We start from the raw sequence: 24,379 nt of genomic DNA on the forward strand, positions 1-24,379 counted from the left end.
TTTGTTTTGTTCATCACAAATATGGTATCATTGTATAAAAGACGTCGGAGAGTGTTAGGCAGTTTAATAGTGTTGGAATGAAGTGTAGAATCCAGTGTGGATCAAATATTCAGACTTCAAATGATGTTCATCCCATGGACATTAGTCATCTGAACGCAGAAACAATGATCATTCACATTTTTCAGTGCTGTCTTGACCCTGTGGGATTCAGTGACTGATGTGTTGAATTGTAAAAAAGTCCTCACAAGTATCAGAAAAGTTTCGTTACAGCTTTCGGTCCTTTTTTCAGAATCCTGCAATAGTTATTCATTGCAGAATTGAAGTTTTCTTGTGACCGGTGATGGATTACTTAGTATTTGAATGTTGAAGCAACAAATACAGCATTTAGGAAGCATAGTGTCAGATGTAACAGTTTCACAGTTTTTTTTTGTCATCAGTCTACTGACTGGTTTGATGCAGCCCGCCACAAATTCCTTTCCTGTGCTAACCTCTTCGTCTCAGAGTAGGACTTGCAACCTACGTCCTCAATTATTTGCTTGACGTATTCCAATCTCTGTCTTCCTCTACAGTTTTTGCCCTCTACAGCTCCCTCTAGTACCATGGAAGTCATTCCCTCATGTCTTAGCAGATGTCCTATCATCCTGTCCCTTCTCCTTATCAGTATTTTCCACATATTCTTTTCCTCTCCGATTCTGCGTAGAACCTCCTCATTCCTTACCTTATCAGTCCACCTAATTTTCAACATTCGTCTATAGCACCACATCTCAAATGCTTCGATTCTCTTCTGTTCCGGTTTTCCCACAGTCCATGTTTCACTATCATACAATGCTGTACTCCAAACGTACATCCTCAGAAATTTCTTCCTCAAATTAAGGGCGGTATTTGATATTGGTAGACTTATCTTGGCCAGAAATGCCTTTTTTGCCATAGCGAGTCTGCTTTTGATGTCCTCCTTGCTCCGTCCGTCATTGGTTATTTTACTGCCTAGGTAGCAGAATTCCTTAACTTCATTGACTTCGTGACCATCAATCCTGATGTTAAGTTTCTCACTGTTCCCATTTCTACTACTTCTCATTACCTTCGTCTTTCTCCGATTTACTCTCAAACCATACTGTGTACTCCTTAGACTGTTAATTCCGTTCAGCAGATCATTTAATTCTTCTTCACTTTCACTCAGGATAGCAATGTCATCAGCGAGTCGTATCATTGATATCCTTTTGCCTTGTATTTTAATTCCGCTCCTGAACCTTTCTTTTATTTCCATCATTGCTTCCTCGATGTACAGATTGAAGAGTAGGGGGTGAAAGGCTACAGCCTTGTCTTACACCCTTCTTAATACGAGCACTTCGTTCTTGATCGTCCACTCTTATTATTCCCTCTTGGTTGTTGTACATATTGTATATGACCCGTCTCTCCCTATAGCTTACCCCTACTTTTTTCAGAATCTCGAACAGCTTGCACCATTTTATATTGTCAAACGCTTTTTCCAGGTCGACAAATCCTATGGAAGTGTCTTGATTTTTGTTTAGCCTTGCATCCATTATTAGCCGTAACGTCAGAATTTCCTCTCTCGTCCCTTTACCTTTCCTAAAGCCAAACTGATCGTCACCTAGCGCATTCTCAATTTTCTTTTCCATTCTTCTGTATATTATTCTTGTAAGCAGCTTCAATGCATGATCTGTTAAGCTGATTGTGCGATAATTCTCGCACTTGTCAGCTCTTGCCGTCTTCGGAATTGTGTGGATGATGCTTTTCCGAAAGTCAGATGGTATATCGCCAGACTCGTATATTCTACACACCAACGTGAATAGTCGGTTTGTTGCCACTTCCCACAATGATTTTAGAAATTCTGATGGAATGTTATCTATCCCTTCTGCCTTATTTGACCGTAAGTCCTCCAAAGCTCTTTTAAATTCGGATTCCTAAATCCACTCCTGTTTCTTCGTCTATCACATCAGACAAATCTTCACCCTCATAGAGGCTTCCAATGTATTCTTTCCACCTATCTGCTCTCTCCTCTGCATTTAACAGTGGAATTCCCGTTGCAATCTTAATGTTACCACCTTTGCTTTTAATGTCACCAAAGGTTGTTTTGACTTTCCTGTATGCTGAGTCTGTCCTTCTGACAATCATATCTTTTTCGATGTCTTCACATTTTTCCTGCAGCCATTTCCTCTTAGCTTCCCTGCACTTCCTATTTATTTCATTCCTCAGCGACTTGTGTTTCTGAATTTCTGATTTTCCCGGAACATGTTTGTACTTCCTGCTTTCATCAATCAACTGAAGTATTTCTTCTGTAACCCATGGTTTATTCGCAGATACCTTCTTTGTACCTATGTTTTCCTTCCCAACTTCTGTGATGGCCCTTTTTAGAGATGTCCATTCCTCTTCAACTGTACTGCCTACTGCGCTATTCCTTATTGCTGTATCTACAGTGTTAGAGAACTTCAAACGTATCTCGTCATTCCTTAGTACTTCCGTACCCCACTTCTTTGGGTATTGGTACTTCCTGACTAATGTCTTGAACTGCAGCCTACTCTTCATCACTACTATATTGTGATCTGAGTCTATATGTGCTCCTGGGTACGCCTTACAATCCAGTATCTGATTTCTGAATCTCTGTCTGACCATGATGTAATCTAATTGAAATCTTCCCGTATCTCCCGGCCTTTTCCAAGTACACGTTCTCCTCTTGTGATTCTTGAACAGGGTATTAGCTATTACTAGCTGAAACTTGTTACAGAACTCAATTAGTCTTTCTCCTCTTTCATTCCTTGTCCCAAGCCCATATTCTCCTGTAACCTTTTCTTCTACTCCTTCCCCTACAACTGCATTCCAGTCGCCCATGACTATTAGATTTTCGTCCCCCTTTACATACTGCATTACCCTTTCAATATCCTCATACACTTTCTCTATCTGTTCATCTTCAGCTTCCGACGTCAGCATGTATACCTGAACTATCGTTGTCGGTGTTGGTCTGCTGTCGATTCTGATGAGAACAACCCGGTCACTGAACTGTTCACAGTAACACACCCTCTGCCCTACCTTCCTATTCATAACGAATTCTACACCTGTTATACCATTTTCTGCTGCTGTTGATATTACCTGATACTCATCTGACCAGAAATCCTTGTCTTCCTTCCACTTCACTTCATTTCTCTTCACTGACCCCTACTATATCTAGATTGAGCCTTTGCATTTCCCTTTTCAGATTTTCTAGTTTCCCTACCACGTTCAAGCTTCTGACACTTCACGCCCCGACTCGTATAGAACGTTATCCTTTCGTAGATTATTCAATCTTTTTCTCATTCTAACCACCCCCTTGGCAGTCCCCTCCCGGAGATCCGAATGGGGGACTATTCCGGAATCTTTTGCCAATAGAGAGATCATCATGACACTTCTTCAATTACAGGCCACATGTCCTGTGGATACACGTTACGTGTCTTTAATGCAGTGGTTTCCATTGCCTTCTGCATCCTCATGTCGTTGATCATTGCTGATTCTTCCGCCTTTAGGGGCAATTTCCCACCCCTAGGACAAGTGTGTGTCCTGAACGTGTATCCGCTCCTCCGCCCTCTTTGACAAGGCCGTTGGCAGAATGAGGCTGACTTCTTATGCCAGAAGTCTTCGGCCGCCAATGCTGATTATTTATCAAAATTTAGGCAGTGGCGGGGATGGAACCCGGGACCGAAGACGTTTTGATTACGAATCAAAGACTCTACCCCTAGACCATGGGTACTCACAGTTATACAATACACTAAATACAAAATATACCTTTGTTTCACAGAGAAAAGGAACTTGCCCTACCCCCTTAAAAAGTAGCAGAATGGACCACATAGGTAAGGACTTCAAAAAGGAGATTGCGTGTCGTCCCATGCTAAGATCAAATGCAATGAGTGGTGCATCGTCAGAAGAGTGTACGTGAACAGTTTTCTGCACACACAGTCCTGCTGTGGTACAGATAACAGGTCAGATGACAGTGTGTGAGTGAAATGGCACGGGAAGTGTGAAAGTTCTCCAAAGTTACAGAACACGGGATAGTATAGTTCTTATGGGCAAAATTCAGAGGTTTGGATTGTATATGGACCAAATGCAATGCCACATCCTGCTTTAGTGAAATTGTGCCAACAATTTTTAACAAGGCTGCACATATATAGGTAATACTGATTGGGAAGGAAGGCTGCAGACATTAACAGGCAATGATGTAGGCCTGTGGGGGAACTTACTAGCAGCAATCACCAATTTCCTAGCAATGATGACTTTGACACAGTGGTTTGCAAATGGCTCCATAATCAAGAAGTAGATAAATTCAGCAATTGGCTAATGTCCTGACTGTTGTTTACAGAGAGAGATGACAATTATTTTGAGGAATAGTGCCTGATAGTGTCACTTTGAGTGTAATGCAGCAATCAATAAAAGGTATAAGGGGCAATCAACGGGCTTCTGTTAGAAGGCTTTGGTGCAGCATATATGCAACATAGCAGGACTCCATATATGAGCACTGACATGTAGGCAAGGAATTCGTGTGGCATTCTTGTCTTTCTGATGCTCATGCAGAAACGTGAACAGTGGTGGCATTATTACCAAATACACCCAAACAGAAACAACATGCTATTGTGCTTTTCGTGGCTGCCCAAGAACAAAGAGTGGTAGACATCCATTGGAGAATGAAGAATGTGTATGCAGCACCATATCTGTTGAAAATCGGCATTGTGGAATGGTGTGACAAAGTGTGCTGCTGTTTTGTGACATGTGACCCCATATCACAAATGTCGTGCACTTATCACACTTTTAGTCACTTAAAAAAATCGCATAAAATGTCAATGATTCTTGTTGGATGGGGATGTGGACTTCATCAAGCAACAGGACATTGTGTTTCACCATATTGGTATCTTTAATCTGTTGCATTGATAGGATGATTGCCTCCGTGTTACATGGCAGTTTTGCCTGATTGGCGTACTGAAACTGGACTGTACAGCTTCCAAACGGAAACGTTTTGATCACTCTTTATTTTTGGCATCCCATTAAGCATAATATTTAACTTCCTTTTTGAACTCTCCTTGTGTAATTCTCTGGTAGGGTTTTCAGATATAATAAACACATTTGTTTGGTACCTACTTACAGATGTGTGTGCACTTCATTTGTCAGTTTGTAGGTAAAGTCTGTTAAAACAATTCCGTAATAATGTGGCATTGAATATTATGTTAGCAAACATGTTACATGCCCAACCAAATACTTTGGCGAATCAGCCAATTATTTTTATTTATTTTTCATTAAGCATGTAAAGACATATTTTGTCCCAAAATAATGCACTGACGACCAGTATAAACTTTTCATTCACAAAATGTAAGCGCAGGACTGAGGAAGATAAGCAGATATTTTTGAGGCGAGTGATTGGATGCTTTTAATGACCGGATTAAGATAGGTAGCAAAAAAAAAAACTGTATATGTTTGCTAAGTCTTATGTACATTTCAGAGTCTGGTATTATTTGTGTATGAGCAGTGGAGCTTAAATAAGATGTTTCAATGTGATTTAACAATATAGACTCTGATTTCTCTTTTAGGGACATGTTACCTCATACTATGGTCCAGGGATGCAGAAGTACACATCATTTCAAGTACATGCTAACCAAGAGGTACGGCACATTCATACATTTGATGAGGGTATCCTAGCATTAACTACAACCAGTCTTCGTTGCCAGATTAGGAGAGGCATTCCTGTATTTACTTACAGGTAATAATTTCATTCGTTACTATAGCTAGGAATTGAAGTACATATAAATCCTTGTCTCTGAAACCTCACATGAATTTTCTTCTATGGAATAGCTCTGTCCACATGGAAGACATGCAGTGTCAATTACAATTGTCCCAAGACACAGTGCTTATGGGTGGCCATCAAGAAAAAATTATTGAATTCAATCTACCTCGACGACAAGAAACTAAACTGGTAAGTATAAAAAGTACTGTCCATTTCATTAAATGTTAATTACTTGAATGTTTCTATTTGTCATTGGTATCAGACAGTAAGTAATGATGGGAAGTGGTTCAGTAAGTCTCACATAAGTATAGATAGAAAGCTTTTTAAAGTGCAAGTATATTTCACTGTGAAACAGTTTTTTTATTCATATAACTTATATCTCTCAACAGCATCAAGTTGGGAAAAATGGCTGTGCTATACTGCGTCAGTCAGGTCGCTTTATATGTGCTGGTGATCCTTCGGGTCGAATCGATCTTCGTGATCCAAACACACTGAGTGTGGAGCACTCACTTGATGCACACTCTGGTAGTCTCTCTGATTTCGATGTTCATGGAAATCTACTTGTCACATGTGGATTTTCAAACCGGTAAGTTGAAATGTTCGTAAACTGCAGCTAATTTATAAAAAATTAAATAGTTGTATTCAAATTTAAGTGTACAGTATGTCTTGCCTTGAGGGTCTTTCCATGTCAAGTGGTCTAGTTTTAGAAAAGATTCCCACTCAACTATCTCAGATGTTGTTCAAATTTGGTTTGAAAGGTTGCTAAATGATCTAATACAGATCTAAAAAATTTCTAGCTCCCAAATTTTAATACTTTAGGAATATTGGACTCTTAAATGAAGTGTGGTGACATTTCAGAAACTGCAGCCATGTTTGAAAAGCTGTAATTCGGTGGATAATTATAAAGCTGCAAAACTTCACCAGATAGTTGAATACTTTGCATTGTGCAAATTCTACTAATTTTGTCATTTGGTTCACTGAATTGTTCAAAATGGCATGCAGAGATATCAGTGAATTAATTCTCATGGTTGGTGTGGCAATGTTTGCAGATAGTGAACAGTGACAAGAGACCTATTTAACAGTAGAAACATTAGACTTTCAGAACTGTGTGTGACTTTTGAGTAGAGTGTAAAGAACAAAACTACTTAATGCCTTAAACACGATGGGTTTTGTACATACAAAACAGCATTTGTGGAAAGTGTTACTCTTATGCTTTCATAGCAAGAAATTTTTTGCGGAAAGTCATTATGTGCTATTGGAGACATAGGGATAACATGTTTTGTAAGAAACAACATTATCAGCTGGTTCTGATACTTTTAGCAGCAAATGACAAGAAATCTCTTGGTAGTGTTTTCGCTTGAAATGTTTTAAATCATTTGGAAAAACTAGTGATAGCTTGTGCAGCCAATCGTTTTACAGTGCCTCCAATTCCGTAATATTCAGATTAATCATTTATTATTGTAAGAGAGTTCCACACAGCATTTACACTAAATTCTTGGAGATGGTAGAACAGATTTTGTGCTTGACTGAAGGCCTCTCTGAAGATTTTTCCCAGTAAATGCACTACTTTAGTCACAATATCTTGAACTGCTACTTTATCATGTCTTTGGGTGTCATTAATTGTGCAAAAGCTTTTCGTTGTATTTGCTCATTTTAGACAAAGTAGACGACTGTGGGTGGCAGAGTAGTCAAGTTGTTTTTCCAGTGAAAACACTGGACATCATCCTGCACAACAAAGGAGTAATTGTCAGTAATGTCAAACTCAACAGTTAATTTCACCAGGCTTATACCTTTGCCTCACAGCTTTGAGATATTGTTTGATTTTTTGAAACAGTGGTGATTGATTAGGTCAGAAATTTTTGATGTGATAATCACCTACTCTCAGTTGCTCACTGTAATGTGGTGAACAATATGTTTGGATCCACTGTTAGTATTCCAGCTTCTTTGGTCTGCAGCTTGTGGTCTCGCTGTTGCGTTCTCGCTTCCCAAGCACGGGGTCCCGGGTTAGATTCCTGAAGTCAGTGGCCGAATGCTAACAAATGAAAAGGTGTGTCCATCTTCATTCGGATCATGTCCAGTGGTGTAAATAAAACACAAAAGCAAAACAGTGCCATGAAACTGCGTGCGTGTGTGCGCGCGCGCGCGCACACACACACACACACACACACACACACACACACACACACACACACACACACACGCACTCTCTCTTATTGAGTGCGTATGTGAGGATCCAGCAGTGACATATCGTTTGGCCCGAGTTCACTTAATTTGATAAAGTCCTTTTCTTAGCCATGCTTGTTTCAATAAGCAATAAACATTTCTTTCAAACAGCTTAACAGTGCTTGTTTTTGCTTTGGAACTTGTATTCCATAAAACCTGACAGGAAAACAATCCTTCATCATCCTCAAAAAATTCAAGCGTGTGAGACTTAACTCCAACGCAAAAAACTTTGTCTTGCTTTTTCTATGGTGCTGTTAGTTTTGTTTCTGTTTTAAACCTTCTGACACACATTTCTCCAGATATCGGTATGTTTATATACATGGAAAAACTCGGTTTGCTACATACCCACATTGTACGTTTTACCGCTTTTTACTTTAATTTTTGTGTCCCAACAGAAGTCGTATCCTCTCAAAACAGTGCTATTTGTCATTAATGATTCCATGTTACAACATTTCCCGCATTTCAAGTTTTCTTTGACATTATCATGACATTCAAAACTGATAATTTAGTCAGCTTTGGAACAAAGCAAAACAAGCAGTTTATAAGCCAAGTTATTGATCATGTAACGTAGTGTTAGCGCAGTATGCAAGATTTTCTTTGTCGGCATGTTGAACCATGGCCACCTGTATTGTAGGGTCGCAGTGTTTGGAAGGGCAGGAAAGTATGCTGTGCCACAGTGATAACCGCTATATGACAATAGTAACTCTAGTAGCAACCTTCCTTCTGCTCATTGTGTTGTATTACAACTACTTTAATTTCACTGTCATTTATTCAAATTCACTACTTTTGAAGATGACTCCCTCTATAAAGGGCATTCATGAATCATTATTTCCGCATTAAATATGTTAAGCCATACTAGAGTATGTTGGCATGACCTGATGTCATATGTAAACATTCCTCCTCAAAATTCTCTGTGACATGATGACAATTTCTGCCTTCTTCATCACTCAGGATGTGCTTGAACCAAGTGACCTCATTGTTGGCACAAGAGGTAGATTTTGTGCCTATTGTTCAGTGTTTATGAAGACTGCCAACTTAGTGTTTTAACAAATATTGTGTTACAACTTTTGTTTACTGTAATTTTATGATGATTATCAATAATAAGTCTCACATAAGAACATGAATATATTTTTAATGTGGTTTCAGAAAAGACTTTTGCTTCTGTGTTTTATTTACATCATTTGACATGATCGGATCGAAGAGGGGAAACCTGTGCACACATTTGCGTATGTCAACACTCAGCTACTGCCATTGTGATTATCACGAAGTCAGTGGCCGAATGCTAACAAATTAAAAGGTGTGTTTCCATCTTCATTCGGATTATGTCCAGTGGTGTAAATAAAACACACAAGCAAAACTGTGCCATGAAACCGCATTAAAAAGATGCTAGTGTTCTAATGTGAGACCTATCATTGATAATAATTATAAAATCACAGTAATTAAAACTTGTAACACAATGTTTGTTAAAACACTTAAGCTAGCAGTCTTCGTAAACACACAATAGGCATTGAATCTACAGCTTGTATTTCCTGTGTTTTCCTGCATGTTACACTTTCCTGAGTCAGTTAGCTGGAAAATGTAGGAGGGGGGGAGAGGTGGTTTGGATAAAAACAGAACCATTATCAGATCACTTTCTGTCTCTGCCCAACTTTTAAGGGTCCTTTTTCCTGCAATAGATAGATATATAAAGTTGAATGGTAAATTGGCTGAAAAATTTCGACAAAATGTGGTTACATTGTTGAAAGATATTTAAACTGTCACATAGGACTCCATAACAACTTGGCTGCTGTTACAACTTAAATTTCATCTGATGACGATGTGTAGATGGAAGAGTGTGCCAAACTTAATAGCAGTTTGAGTTCTCTTGGGGCTACCCCTCTTAAAATTCAAAAAGGCATTAAACACAGTTACAAAGGCTACATCAAACACAAAGTTAACCGGGTGAGAAGCTTAATAAGTAGCAAAGTGTTATCTGCTATGTAGTAGTCTGCACCCCATTTAGTTGCAGCAGTCAGTCAGTTTAGATAAACAAAAGTGTATGCGATCGGAAGATACAGGCACTTGTCACATATTTAGATACTCGCAGACTCACTAGTGAAAACCTATCGGGGACGTCCCATTTATCTAGAATCATGAAATTTAATAAGAAGCAAGGCTTCAATATTCATAATGTTCTCCTTCGTAGTAGAAGGGAATCATTGCAAGCAATAAATGTTGGATATATTCTTGGAAACACAAGAGTATCTCAAATCACATTGGATGCCGTAGAAGCTGTCACTTACGCTGTCAAAAAGTGGAAATATTGTTGTTCAGTGTACTCAGTTGCCAATGGCACCAACAGAGGTGTAACTACTCAAAAGTCGCAAGATGCAATCGTAGAACAGGACGTGGTTCATACTTCTAAAGCATAAAAAGATTGATGTTGTCTGTAGTTTGTTCTAGAACATCATCATTGCCTATACTCTTCTTAATCTTGAATTCAGGTTTTATGCACCATCCGAAATTCCAGAATAGAGTGCTATAAATAGGGAAATACAAAACTGGATCAAACAGATTATCATATTTTCATATCATAGTGGCAGTTTTTACAAATGCCTGAGAAACAACACTGTTTGAATTGTTTCATAATGTGCAATCATATTATGCAAATATCTAGCAGACATCATTGCATATGCTGCCATTCTTCCCATGCTGCACTGGTTTTTGAAACCTGGTGATGTCATAGTGACAATTCGGATTATGTAGCAGTGTTTCTGAAATAACCCAGGCACTGCAAATGGCCATTATGAGTGTTCAAGGTCCAGTAGTTTGCTGTTTATTAGTCACTGCAGTGTCTAACCAATGTTGCTATAGAATGCATAGACACTGTGATGCATGATTATAAGGGCAGTGACGTTATTTTGCTCTTGTTGTTGGAGATTCCAGCATAGATTTTAAAAACAAGTCCAAAATGCAATTTTACTGAATTTCTTCTCTGTAGGCATGTCAAACCAAGGCACTAAAAGAGATAATGATTATCGACATTGTTTTTTTCCAATATTCATATGTAATGCAGTGCTGTTTGTTTTCACTCATAAATTACAAATCGGGTTCAAATTTGATAGTTAATTAAATTAAAATGATTTTTTATTTTCGTACGAACTCCGAAATGCAAGTTTAACTTCAAACTCAACTGATTATGAGTGAAGAAAATGCCGAAGACACTCTGGTCTTGTAAATACGTAATCACTCTCACCTTAAGATACCAATGCTGTACTTAGATTTCGGGGCTGTTCTTTTAGAGAAATGTTTATTAGGTAAGTATCTACCTCTAGTTTCGATGGCAGTTAGTACCTGGATTAGACTTCGAAATTCCCTGTCGTTTGAAGTGAAGTCTCAGATGTAAGTATCTATTAATCAGTTTAAATCATAATTAAATTTAGAAAAATTGAGACGTGAGCGCATGGAATCACAAAAAATTTTGCTCACTGGACTTTAAACTTTGATTTATCTAACTCTGACATTATTCATTTAAATATTTTTAAAAAGTTTAAATAATTGGTGTTGATAATTAGCATAGCATGTTAATGTAATGCCAGAATTAATCAAATAAATGAAAATTCCAGTAGCAAATGCAAAATTACACAAAAAATCAAAACATTGTTAAATCTTGGAATTCTCGGGATCGGTATTTTGCCAGAATTGGCATCGGCAATAGCAGATACCACTTGGCTACTTATCAAGCTTCTTGCATTATTAATTTTGTGTTTGATGTAGCCTTTGTAACTGTGTTTAATGCCTTTTTGAATTTTAAGAGGGATAGCCCCGAGAGAACTGAAACTGCTATCAAGTTTGCCACACTCTTTCATCTACACATCGTCGTCAGATGAAGTGTAAGTTGTAACAGCAGCCAACTTATTAGGGAGTCCCATGTGACAGTTTAAATTTCTTTCAACCAACAAAACCACACTTTGTTGAAATTTTTCAGCTGATTTACCAGAATTTCATTAATCTGGCTCAAATTTTTTCTAACTGTAATCCTCCTCCAAAAAAGGATTACAGTGTGATACTTGGAGATACTCATTTTTTTTCTTTTTTTGAAAAAAAGAATAGTTACACTCGCACAAGTGTTAGTTAATGGAAGTCTGAAACTGTTGCCCCCCTTCCAAGATAAAATAATTCAGAAATATCCTGCATTAGCTGCAAATTTTTTTAAAATTTAAGCTGTCTATCTCAAAAACTATGAGCACAAAATTGATAACCAACAAATTCTATGAAAAAACTGTGGGGCAGCGGTGGTGTACAAGGAAAACTTTGGAAACCAGCTATGTTCATACAGAGATCATGATACTTAAAGTTCAGCGAACTTCTGTTGCTACCAAATTGATCGAAAAATTTGACTGCCACTTTGAGCAAAATAAGAGATTCTTATGATATAAAACTTTGTATGTGCACAGTGCAAACTGCATTAAGTTTTGATGCTATACTACAGTTACCAACTGAATTAAAACATTTTGAACATGGCTAAAAATTTTGAGTTTTCACCACAAAATGGGTTTTTCCTTCACTTCTGAAGCCTCTGCTCACACAATATTACAATGCAGGAGCTAGAAACTTGAAAATTTTTAGTCAGTTTTTTAGCACACTTACACATAAATTTTGGTCCAAATCTGAGATAGCAGAGTAGGGATCCCTAAAAGACTGGGTTTTTCCTTCTAAAGAATTTCATTGTCTGCATAGGCCATTAAAAATATTGTTCATTATCTGTAGCCATTTTTAACACTACCGTATTTACTCGAATCTAAGCTGCACTTTTTTCCGGTTTTTGTAATCCAAAAAACCACCTGCTGCTTAGTATTGAGTGCAAAGTAAGCGGAAGTTCTGAAAAATGTTGGTAGGTGCCGCCACAACTAACTTCCGCTGTCGAATATATGTAGCGCTACACAGGCATGCTTTGCAGGCACAAAGATAAATACTGGCGCCAAAACCTCTGCGGTAAATGAAAGAAAAATAAAAAGAAATGGAAGACGAGCTTTTTTTTCCTCCGCCCCGAGTTTCAACCACTGCATTTTCATACGTTATCCATCGAAGTAAATACAAATTCTGTATTGTTCATCTTCGAATGTTGCAGCTTTTCAATGTACTACGAAAATCTGACTGGCAAGACTGTTAGGGATGTTTGTGTCAATATGGCCAACTCTACTTTCTGAATTTATTCCTACCTGTGAGAAGAGATGGTTGCTAATAGGAACTTGATGAATTGTGAATCACATGCAGTATTCTCTGCACCATAAGAATAATATGAATATAAACATTTTGCCACATATTCTTTTATGTTTGCTGCTATCTCATTTAAATTCTGTCCGCCTAATAAACTATGAAACCAGTGAGACAACAGCAAACGCGGAAGAATGTACATATCATGTCATGTTTATATTCGTATTATTCTTATGCGTAATAGTGATACAGTCAGAATTGAAGCATGGCAATTGACTAGATTTTTAAATCTAAGATGATTCTAATTTCTGTACAGAATGTAATGTACTAAAGAGGCGTCTGCAAAGATTTTCAAACGGAGAAAATTTTTCGCTAAACTCTCGTTCAGAACATCTTCTATCATACGCAGTCTATTATTTGGTTCTTGTTGATCATTATCAAAGAAAGCAGCAGTGTAAGTAACAAAAAAAATAGCAGTCTCTTGCCATTGTTTTGATAATGAGAAGATTCCTCGTGTCTGTCTGTGTGTGTGTGTGTGTGTGTGTGTGTGTGTGTGTGTGTGTGTGTGTGTGTGTGTGTGGGGGGGGGGGGGGGGGGGGGTTTAAGCGGCAGTAGCGTGCACAAAAGCAAGCCATGCCGTGAGCGGCGACAGGCCGTAAACACTCATTATCAGAATGCGACAAACGATGCATGACACAGTACAGTAATGCATCTTCAGCTTAGTGACGTAAACACCTATAACAAAGAGAACGGCACTTAGCAGATCAAAGAAAAATAAGCAATCAATTCAAACCAGACTAAGCACATGAAAAAGCAAGGGTACCCGTATAAATACGTACGGACACACAGCAATGGCTACTTGGTAAAGTTTAACTGCTAAGCTTACGTCTCGAACGAAACTACTGTAGTTGTATCGTCATTCATTCGACTTAAATTGTGTCTCGTATTACAATGGACTAACTTTGTTTCAATTTGGAGGTGCGGCCTAAAACTTTTCTCTCCCCTTGAATTTAGAGTCTCAAATTTCAGGTGCGGCTTAGATTTGGGAAAATTTTTTTTTCCTTGATTTTGAGTCTCATTTTTCAGGTGCGGCTTAGATTCGAGTAAATACGGTATGTTTTTATTTGCAGTGATTAATCTTGTCAGAGTATAACCATAATGTGATTTGCCTCAGTTGTATAGCATCCCACAGGCCTCTCTCTCTCTCACTCTCACTCTCACTAATTGTTGAACTCGGCTCCCACTTAACTCTTTCAGCTTTAATGTAAAGCTAACCAAATGTGTTACGTATTGATACCAGAATAACCAATCCCCATAAGATGAAGAAAGCCACACACATTAATTCTGTCAAGAATTAACGGTATGAAAATGTGTTGCCCTCTAATCAAAAAGGTGAGTATTGAAGGATATGCAGCTATTGGCGAATGTGGTAGGAATTTTTCATGGGAACCCTCTGTCATAATAGAGGCACAAAATAATGGTGTAAATCAAGAAATTTCTCAGTAATAATGACCACATTTGTACCTATAGGTGCTGAAATGTACCATTTATTAAAGTTAATTTAGTTATGCGATTCCATTTGTGCAAGAGTATATATTGACACTTGGAAATTGTTTGTTGAATTGCATTGCCGTAATGGTATTTCTGAGAAAAAAAAATTGTGTTCTGCAGGCAATGTGGTTTGTCAGTGGATCGCTTCTTAATGGTCTACGATCTGCGGATGTTGAGAGCACTTGCACCATTACCTGTTGTGGTGGATCCTTTGTTGTTAAGATTTTTGCCATCATTCTCGTCTAGATTGGCAACTGTATCAGCTCTGGGTCAGCTACAACTCCTTGACACAGTAGCATTGGATTCTTCAGGACTCAGCCTTTATCAGGTGTGTGTTGTAAACATGTAAAACTTAAAGCAATGTTCAGTGAGTAAATTATATTAATGAGAGCTGTTGACATATGTTTCTACTGAGTTCATGCTGCAGCATGTGATGCTGATCAGGTTAGATGCAGCAAAATACAGAAAAATAATGGGCAGGGTTAATATAAATTTCAGTAAAGTTACAGGGAGAATTATAGTTGAAAACATGTATTGGATACAATATTGAGGTAATGTTAACCCATTGATGACTAAGTAGGATATAAATTTATAAGGTTATGCAGATCTTAAAATTATGTTCCCAATTTATCACTACTTCTACATTCAAAGCTGCAGACTATGTGACACTCTTGACATTCAGCTGTAATACATAATAAATTGCATTGCTGAATCTCCCACATGATACAGCATCAGTTTGCAAATGTACTGCACAAATAGATCTTTGTTGAGAACTTTAGTCATTTCTCTATTGGTTGAATCATTCTGCTCCACCACAAGTTTCCACCTATGGCAATAAATTTCTTCTATTCATGTTTGACATTTGCAGTGTAGCTTTCTTTTAATGTTTGTTAGGGTTCGAGTTCTGTATCTTGCTTTAACGTACATTAAATTCATGTAGCATGCCGAGTAGGGATAGAAAATTATGCGGTTCTGCTACTTGCAGATGTTGAAGTGCACACTTGCAGTTTTGTAAGTGTTCAATTAGTTAAACTTCAGGGTATTATAGTCAGACTCAAATAAAATGGTTGCTTGGTCCCTGCCAATTATCATAGAACTAATACTTGAAAAGAATGATTATGAGATTTGAAATATTCTGGCAAATTAAGTTACATGTAGATATGTCTCATCTACATTACAAAATTAACCTTCATGGGTATGAGAGTCAATCCTTTTGTATATAGTGATTATAATGCTGGTGACTGACACAATTCTCTTTAGCACAAGCAAATACATATTTATCATCAGACCATATCTACATAAACTAGTAGTAAAGACATACTAACAGCATTAGGTTTAATACATTTGAGGGGAGTGGGCAATTTACACATTCAAGGAAGAGAGAAAAAGGAAACAGTATATGAGAAGGGTAAGAGTACTGCTCACCGTAAAGATAACACATTAATAAGTTGCAGACAAGGTCAACAAAAAGACAATTGCATACTAGCTTCTGGCGAAAGCCTTTGTCAGACACCCCCCCCCCCCCCCCCCCCCCCCACACACACACACACACACACACACACACACACACACACACACACACACACACACACACACCTTAACTTCATTCACATAATCAAGGACACCTCACGCACACATGACCACTATGTCCAGCTGCTCAGACTGGAATGCAATTGTCACATAAAGTGGAAGTATCAATTGGGAGTGGGTGGAGAAGGAAATGATATCTGTGGCAAGGGGTTGGGAGTGATGTAGGAATGGACTAAGACATGGAGATGGGGTGGGTAACAGAACACCACTTTAAGAGGGTTGGTAAAGATTTTGGGTAAAGTGCCCCTTATTTCAGGGCGTGATGATGGGTTGTCAAAGCCCTAGCAAAGGATGTGGTTCATTTGGTCTAGTCCGGGGTGGTATTAGGTGACAAAGGGGATACTCCTTAGTAGCTGGTTCTTGGAGATGGTGAGAGATTGGGGGTTTGAGGGGAGGGTGGGGGGGGGGGGGGGGGGGGGGGAATGGCACGGGAGATCTGTTTGTGGACTAGGTCTGGGGGATAGTGCCTACCTGTGAAGACCATGCCAAGACCCTTAGCATACTGGGCAAGGTAGTTCTTGTCACTGCATATATGCTATCCTTAGGTGGCGAGGCTTTTAAGAGGGATTTTTTGGTATGGAAGGGATTACAGCTGTCAAAATGCAGGTAATGTTGGTGTTTGGTGGGTTTAATGTGAACAGAGGTGTTGATGGAGCCATCAGAGAGGAGGTGCTCAACATCCAGGAAAGTGGCACACTGGGTTGAGGAGGACCATGTGAATTGGATGGCAGAGAAGGTGTTAAGCTTGTGAAGCATTGAGGATATAGTGTCTTGGCCCTGAGTGCAGATCATGAAGAAATAATCAGTGAACCTGAAACAGACCATGGGTCCAGTGTTTTCGGAGGCTAGGAAGATCCCCTGTAGGTGGCCTATCAACAGATTGGCATAGGAGGGTGCCATGTGGCTCTGCCTGTGTAAGAATGCGAATACAGCAGTCCCTCCATTGTTTCGCTGATAATGGCGGTTCTGTCAGCTTTCTGTGGGTCCCCGGACATGCAGGAGTGCCTGGGAATGAGGCTGCGGATGCTGCAGCCAAGGCTGCAGTCCTCCAGCCTCGGCCAGCCTCCCATTGTGTCCCGTCATCTGACGTTTGTGGGGATGTCTGTAAGCGGCTTGTGTCCTTGTGGTGGGATGCTTGGTCATCCCTCCAAGGAAACAAGCTCCAGGCAGTAAAACCGCTCCCAACTGCTTGGACAACTTCCTCCCGACCATCTCGGCGCGAGGAGGTCCTTCTGACCAGGTTGCGGATTGGGCATTGCCGGTTTAGCCACCGCTACCTGCTCTCTGGTGACCCAGCCCCGCAGTGCCCTTGTGGTCAGGCATTAACGGTGCGCCATGTTTTATTGTCGTGTCCCCGTTTTAGTCAATTTCGTGTTGTCCTGTCCCTGCCATCTACCTTACCGGATGTTTTAGCTGATGACGCTCGAGCAGCTGCTCGTCTTCTGCGTTTTATAACTTTAACTGGCTTGACCAAAGACATTTAACCTTTTTACTTATTTCATCTGCATCTTTGTCCGGTCCTTTTGATGTCCCCCCCATCCCCTTGAGTTTTAGCAGGTTCCTTGTGCTCTAACACCAGTGACTGGGCGCTAATGACCTCAGCAGTTGAGCGCCCTTAAACCCTACCAAAAAAAAAAAAAAAAAAAAATGTGTAAGAATGCCTCTGCCAATTATGAGTCCTTCACTTACAAATTCCACGAGAGTGATCCCATCCCAGAAATCAAACATAACCTCCATCCCTACTGAAAGACTTAGACCCTTCCCAGAACAGCTCCCCTGAATCCCTTTCCCTCTTCACTCCAATGACAACCTGCACACCTGTCTTCCACATATTCTCCAGGAATCACAAACCCAACAATCCTAGACACCCCACTGTAGCTGGTTATTTTGCCGACTGAAAGAATTTTGGCCATCATTGACAAACACCTCCAACCAGTTGCCTGTCAGACTTTCCACACCAATGATACCAACCACTTCCTCCACTGACTTTCCACCATCCTCTACCACTTTGAATTCTGGATCCCTACTCATCACTTCCCTACACACCAGCATTCCTCATGCCAGTGGTCTTTACCTCTATTGAATACTACCTTACCCAACGTTCTTCAGACACCAGATCCTCTAATTCATTCCTCATACACCTTAGTAACTTTATCCTAACTCACTGGTACTTCTTCTTCGAAGGGAAAGTGTAAACGAATCTGTGGCACAGCTGTGGTCACTCACATGGCATCTTCCTACGCCAGCCTGTTTATGGGCTATCAGGAGGAGACCTTCTGAGCCCCCAAAACACCAAAATCCTTCTGTGGTTTGGATTCATTGATATCTTTATGATCTGGGCTCAGGGCCAAGACACCTTTTCTTTATTCCTCCACAACCTTAACAACTTCTCTCCCATCCACTTAATCTGGTCCTCGTCACCCCAGTGTGCTACCTTCCGCTGGCCATCTCCTTTTTGACAGCTCCATCCACACCTGTCCAATTTAAACCCACTAACCAGTGACAGTATCGGCATCTTGACAGTTGTCATATGTTGCGCAACCAAAAGTCCCTACCATAAAGTCTGGCAAGCCGGGGACGGCATATCTGCAGTGACAAGAACTGCCTTGCAGAGTATGCTGAGGGGTCTTGCCACAGCCTTCAGACAGGGACTATACCCCCAGACCTAGTCCAGTAACAGATATCCCGTGCCATTTACCCTCACACCTCCAACCCTCCCACAATCCCTAAGAACCTTTGTCACTCAGTACCACAACTGAACTGAATCCTTTGCTAGGGTTTTGATTACTTATCACCATGCCTGAAATGAGGGGCATCCTACCAAAGAAACTTCCTACTCCTCCTAAAATTGTTCTGTCATCCACCAAACCTCCACAACATCCTAGAACATCTCTCTGCTACTCCACATCGAAACCCCTTTCCACAATGATAATGCCCCTGTGCAAAGCTTGCCCAGTCCACCCACTCTATTCCAGTCCTGTCGCAGGCTTATCCTATACTGTCAGAGGTTGGACTCTATGAAAGCAGTGATGTCATATCAGCTCTGCTGCAATCATTGCCCAGCTTTTTATAATTGTATGACTACCAACTAGGTGTCCACCAGGATGTAAGGTAATCATAATCATTAGAGGATTGGATGTAGAAGAATGTTAGATAGGTGTATAATAATTGTAACGAATCAGAATCTAATGTTATAACTATTTGTGAAATATTTTTTTTTTTTTTAAAAAAGGTAAATTCTGCTAGATGGAGGAAGAATAATATTGACTGACACTCTGTTGCCAGATAAAATACTATAAACACATTCCACCAATTTTATTTCATTGTCTCTGCTACTCACATCAATTTTGACCAAAAATTGGAACCTGGACTAAATTAAAGGTTCTAGAAGATTGTCTTAAAGGAAGTATGTGGGTGTGATTTTTCATGAGAGTTCATAGCCTGAAAGGGTAGGGGACCCAGACACTTCTTTTCTTTGATCTTAATTGCTATTGACAGGAGTACTAGCAATTACACTAACTACGTAATTCCTAATCTATCTTGCAGAAACTAACAACCAATAATCTTACATGAACAGTTTCCAAAATAGGCTATAGTGTAATAGTTGAGATGTTGATACACTTCCGAAGTATTGAATCTTGTCATTACTTGCTGCCAAATAAGAAATCACAAGTAGTACAGGATTGGCCAATCATTGGAATTTAGCACCTATTGACTTGGCTCATAGCAGTTGGTTGGAAGAAGTTGGAGGAAGAGTCACTTCTTTGCAGCTGGTTTGTCTGGGTGGTTGGAGGATTAAGGGCGTGTGAGGGTATGACATAGAAATTTATTTAGTCTGCAGACTAATAGTGCTACTCTGTGAAGGCTTTAGTAAGACTTACAGTATACTTGGCAAGGGGCTGCTCATTGCTGCAGATGCACAGCCTACATGTGCTCAGATTCTTTGGCATGGGAAAGGTGGCAGTTATCAAAATTGAGGTATGGATAGTGGTTAGTGAGCTTGATATTGACAGAGGTTTGGATGGGGTCATTAAAAAGATGGAATCAGTGTTCAGGAAGGTGACATTCTGCAGAGAAGGCCAAGTGAAATGAAGGGGAGAATTATCTGTATTGTGTCTTGACCATGTATTCACATCTTAAAGGTGCTGTCTACAAACCTGAAGAGACGAGCAGTTTTGGGATTTTGGATTACTAGGATAGTTTTTTTGTCCTAGATGGCTCAAAATAGGTTGGCATAGGCGGGTGCCGTGCCATTGCCTATGGATGGGCTGTGGATTTGTTTGTATATCTTCCACTCAAAGGAGATGCGGTTATATGTGCAGATGTACATGGTTAGCTGTATAAGGAATGAGATTGTGGGTTTGTAGTGAGAAGGATGTTGGGAGATGCAGTGTTAGATAAGTGGTAAAGCCATAGAAGTGGGGAAATGTTGGTATATAGAGGGTGAAAGTTTACGAGCAGGGTACAGATAGTAATGGAGTGGGGGTTGTTGAATTAAAGGATGTGGTTTGTGGCTTTGATATGGGAAACTGGGCTGCTGGTAGTTGATTGGAAGTATTGGGCAAGGACAATAAATTCTTTCAGTGGGGAGCACAATAACCAGCTACTGAGGGGGTCAAAGATTGTTAGATTTTTGAGCTTAGAAAAGCTGTTGAAAGTAGGAGTGGGGCATGGATTTGTGGGAGATTCTTTGATAAGCCTAAAAACTTGAGTGTGGATGATTACTACAGTAAGGTTTGTTGACAGAAAAGTCTGTTTGAGGATGCCTTCTTTCAGGTAATCAGGACCGTGGTGGAGCCGTTGTGTGCAGGGAGGATGGTAAAATCAGGGTCTGTCTTCAGGTTGTAGATGTGTGTACATTGTTCGTAATATTTTTGATTGAGATAGACAGCATAAAATCACAAAGATTATGAGTTTTATTAGTAAATAATCACATATCTTTAGCACAAAAATTCCTTTATCATTGTTGACTTGCACATTGTAAATATTTGTTTTTGTAAATGTAAAGGGAAGTGGAGAATATCTGGCTGGTTTGCATATTAGTGGAGTGAATGCGGGGTTTTGCTTTATACTGTTCTCTGAGTCATAGTGACAAACCATTACAATTATCCTAGCTGCTATTACGTATTACGATATTTTGATCGGCATGTTCATGTTAAGTATGGTGGCACTTGAATGAGTTTTAGCAAGAGTAAAACCTTTAGAATCAAAGCTAGTGGACAAGCACTAAACTGTATGTGTTGAGATCAGAAGCTGATGTGAGATTTGTGTTCCTGGGAAGGGAGCTAGGAAGTGGGGATCAAGTAAAAGAATTGAATGAGCAATATGTGTGTGATGTCTGAAAGTTGCTTATATTTTATAACAAACCGCTTCCTTCTGCATCATTGATGATACCTTTAAAAAATATAAACAATAAATGATATAATCATGGTGGAGGTTTCTACTGTTAACTGTTCATTACCAGTAGTCACTGTTTGAGCATCACTCTTCATAGGAACTTGCAGACGTACATGTAGTGTATCATAAATTGTGACATGGTAATGGATTATTCTATTATTTTTTTACTTTATTATTTTAGGATGTGTTATAAAACAGATTTGAAGATTGTCATCACTGACAGAAGCTGGTAGTGTAGGGACCAAAAGTTTTATGATCTTTCATGGAAATTAAAGAAATTCATTTTATCATTTAATGTATGGTGCAGCATTATGCAGGTCCCAAAAAGCCAAAGGAATTTGTGGAACACAGCTGTGAAACAGGTTTAATCCTAAACTGAAAAAAATTACCGTGGAGAGAGAAATTGGATCAATCGTGTCATAGAAAGCCGATTAAGGCGTGTAACAAAGAACTGTTTGCACAGTAGATTGAGAAAGATTAATAGAAATTGATTTACCAGTAAGCAGTCGCCAACCTGCCCATGAAATTCACTCTTCAAAGATTGCAAAATGAATATGGGTGGAGCAGCAATTTTATCACTAACAATGTGTACAAGCAGTAGGACCTTATTATTTTAAACAATTTGTCAGTGGATTATACAGCTCAGTGCTACAGTATTGAATTTCTTACTACTCATATTGATTACAGATGAGGCCTTCAAACTGTGATGCTGTTTTTGCACTGCTGAAGGTAGCTGTGCCTGGATTGTTGAAAGTCCACCCATGTTCATTCAAGTTGTGCTTCCACTCTCCTTGGAAAGGGTTCTGCTTGTTTCCTGTTTGAATCTTTGTCATTGAATGGAGTGTGAACTGTTTATCAAGTTTCCTAACAGATTAAAACTGTGTGCTGGGCCAAAGCTCGAACCTGGAACTTCGAAAGAAAGGAAATTGCATAGAAATGGATTTTGCACAGCCTAGAAAATAATTTCTTGTTATATGTAAAATGATGTGGTTTCAAGCTGACAATTCACGAACCCTCTTTGATATTACTGGTAATATCAAAGAGCAGTTCAGCAACAGCTACAATTTTAACATTTGTTGGGAAGAAAGTACTCTGCTCCATAGACAGTGTGATTGGCATATCCCACTCGTGTGGATCTTTTTGACCCGGGGGCTTACTTGACTTCCGCAAAACATGCGAGAATATGGACTTTGTCCGTGGGATATGTGGAGCAATCTGTACTTGGTAACAGGTGTTCAAAACAGTGGTAGATCTTGAAGTGCCCTAACTTCTAACAGCAATGATGCCTCAGAAAATTTTTCATTCCAGTTTTCTTGTACGGACCTCAACCAACTCGCTGAAACTTTGTAGCCTAAATTTTTTTTGTTTCTTTGCAACTTGAGGTCACTGGATTCGCAATGACCTCTGCTTGTTGACTGCTTTTAACACTTAACCTTTGCTTTGACATACCGATAAACCTTTTTAACTTAAACGCTTACTATTTAAAACAGTCAAGTCATTAGTTGCCATAAAGTGCAAGCAGTAATATTGTATTTCCGGATAATTTGGAAACGAAAAGCAAGTGGATCTATCAACATTTAAAAAATGTGTACAAAATTCAATTTTGTTATGAAAATAAGTTAAGCTTTGGGTTGCTGTTATAAACTTCTGTACTGTTAATATTCAACAAGCTACGTGACGCCATGAATTCAGTGTGGGCACTGTTTGTTACAGCATGGAATATAGCTGGAAAACCAGCACATTATTCAACCAACATCAGTGTAAGAAAATAGTCATTCTTGCTCAATGGCTAGGGAAAGAATTATAAAGATATGAAGTCTTTGGCTTCAGAACTGCAATGGCTGGCATGTGCCCCCTTTTGAAACTAAATTTGGCTGTTTGATCTTGTCTTTAGTGAGACCTGCATTCAATTACTTTGTTCCATTTTAGATTCGTTTGATCTTTCCAAGCACCATTTTGGTAACTACAAGAAAAAATTTTCACAGGAGGAAGCAGCTTCATACCAACTTGGAGTGAAAGCTTTGTGGATTCTTCTGTAAACATGAAATTCTCAGGAAATGACATTTTACCAGGGAAAATCAAGAAAATCTCGGGGAATGTCAAGAATTTTGTAAAATCTCGGGGAATTCTGTGTTTCTTTAACTTGGCATTGAAAATTAATTTTAATAGACTTTTATAAATTAAATTTCAAAATGTGTTAATTATGTGAGTATTGTTCCATATAAATTATGGTTGTTTAACAACCCTTGGTACACAACTGCTTATGGCTAAATTTTCAGTAATTATTTTGCTGAAGAACTAAATAATGGGATCGTACATTGTAGTATGAGTAAATTGTGTAAGAAATCTATTTCCTCTTAATTAATAATGATAGAAACCATCCACTTCCCATTGTTGAGCTGAGTGAAAGTACAGATGTCATGCTTATACTGAGTAACACCACTACTACAGCTCATGGGTCAGGACTCTAGCCTCTGAACTTTTTCAAAGCTTAGAGGCAAATGTCACTCAGATAACAAATTTGCAGATAGTAAATTCTTGTTGTAGTTCAAAGGTAGGGGTAAATGCAGTTAATTCTATGAATGGTGCATGGAGAAAACTGTTGCCTGATGTTGAATCAGTTCCATACAGTGATTTAGATATGGACATTACTGGTGCAACTGA

At 39.2% G+C, this 24,379-nt stretch overlaps 1 protein-coding gene across 2 annotated transcripts in view; it reads left to right on the top strand.

Annotated features, from left to right (window-relative positions):
- Positions 1-24,379, top strand: part of LOC124607454 (PAN2-PAN3 deadenylation complex catalytic subunit PAN2) — a 322,573-nt gene that overhangs the window by 21,175 nt on the left and 277,019 nt on the right. For both annotated transcript variants that reach the window (XM_047139789.1, XM_047139788.1), the window contains exons 3-6: positions 5,565-5,734; positions 5,827-5,947; positions 6,148-6,344; positions 14,849-15,056. In XM_047139789.1, coding sequence (XP_046995745.1) covers positions 5,565-5,734; positions 5,827-5,947; positions 6,148-6,344; positions 14,849-15,056 — 696 coding nt within the window. The remainder of the gene's footprint in view (positions 1-5,564; positions 5,735-5,826; positions 5,948-6,147; positions 6,345-14,848; positions 15,057-24,379) is intronic.

This window comes from Schistocerca americana, chromosome 3 (genome assembly GCF_021461395.2).
Source record: "Schistocerca americana isolate TAMUIC-IGC-003095 chromosome 3, iqSchAmer2.1, whole genome shotgun sequence".
In the NCBI taxonomy this organism is placed as follows: domain Eukaryota; kingdom Metazoa; phylum Arthropoda; class Insecta; order Orthoptera; family Acrididae; genus Schistocerca; species Schistocerca americana.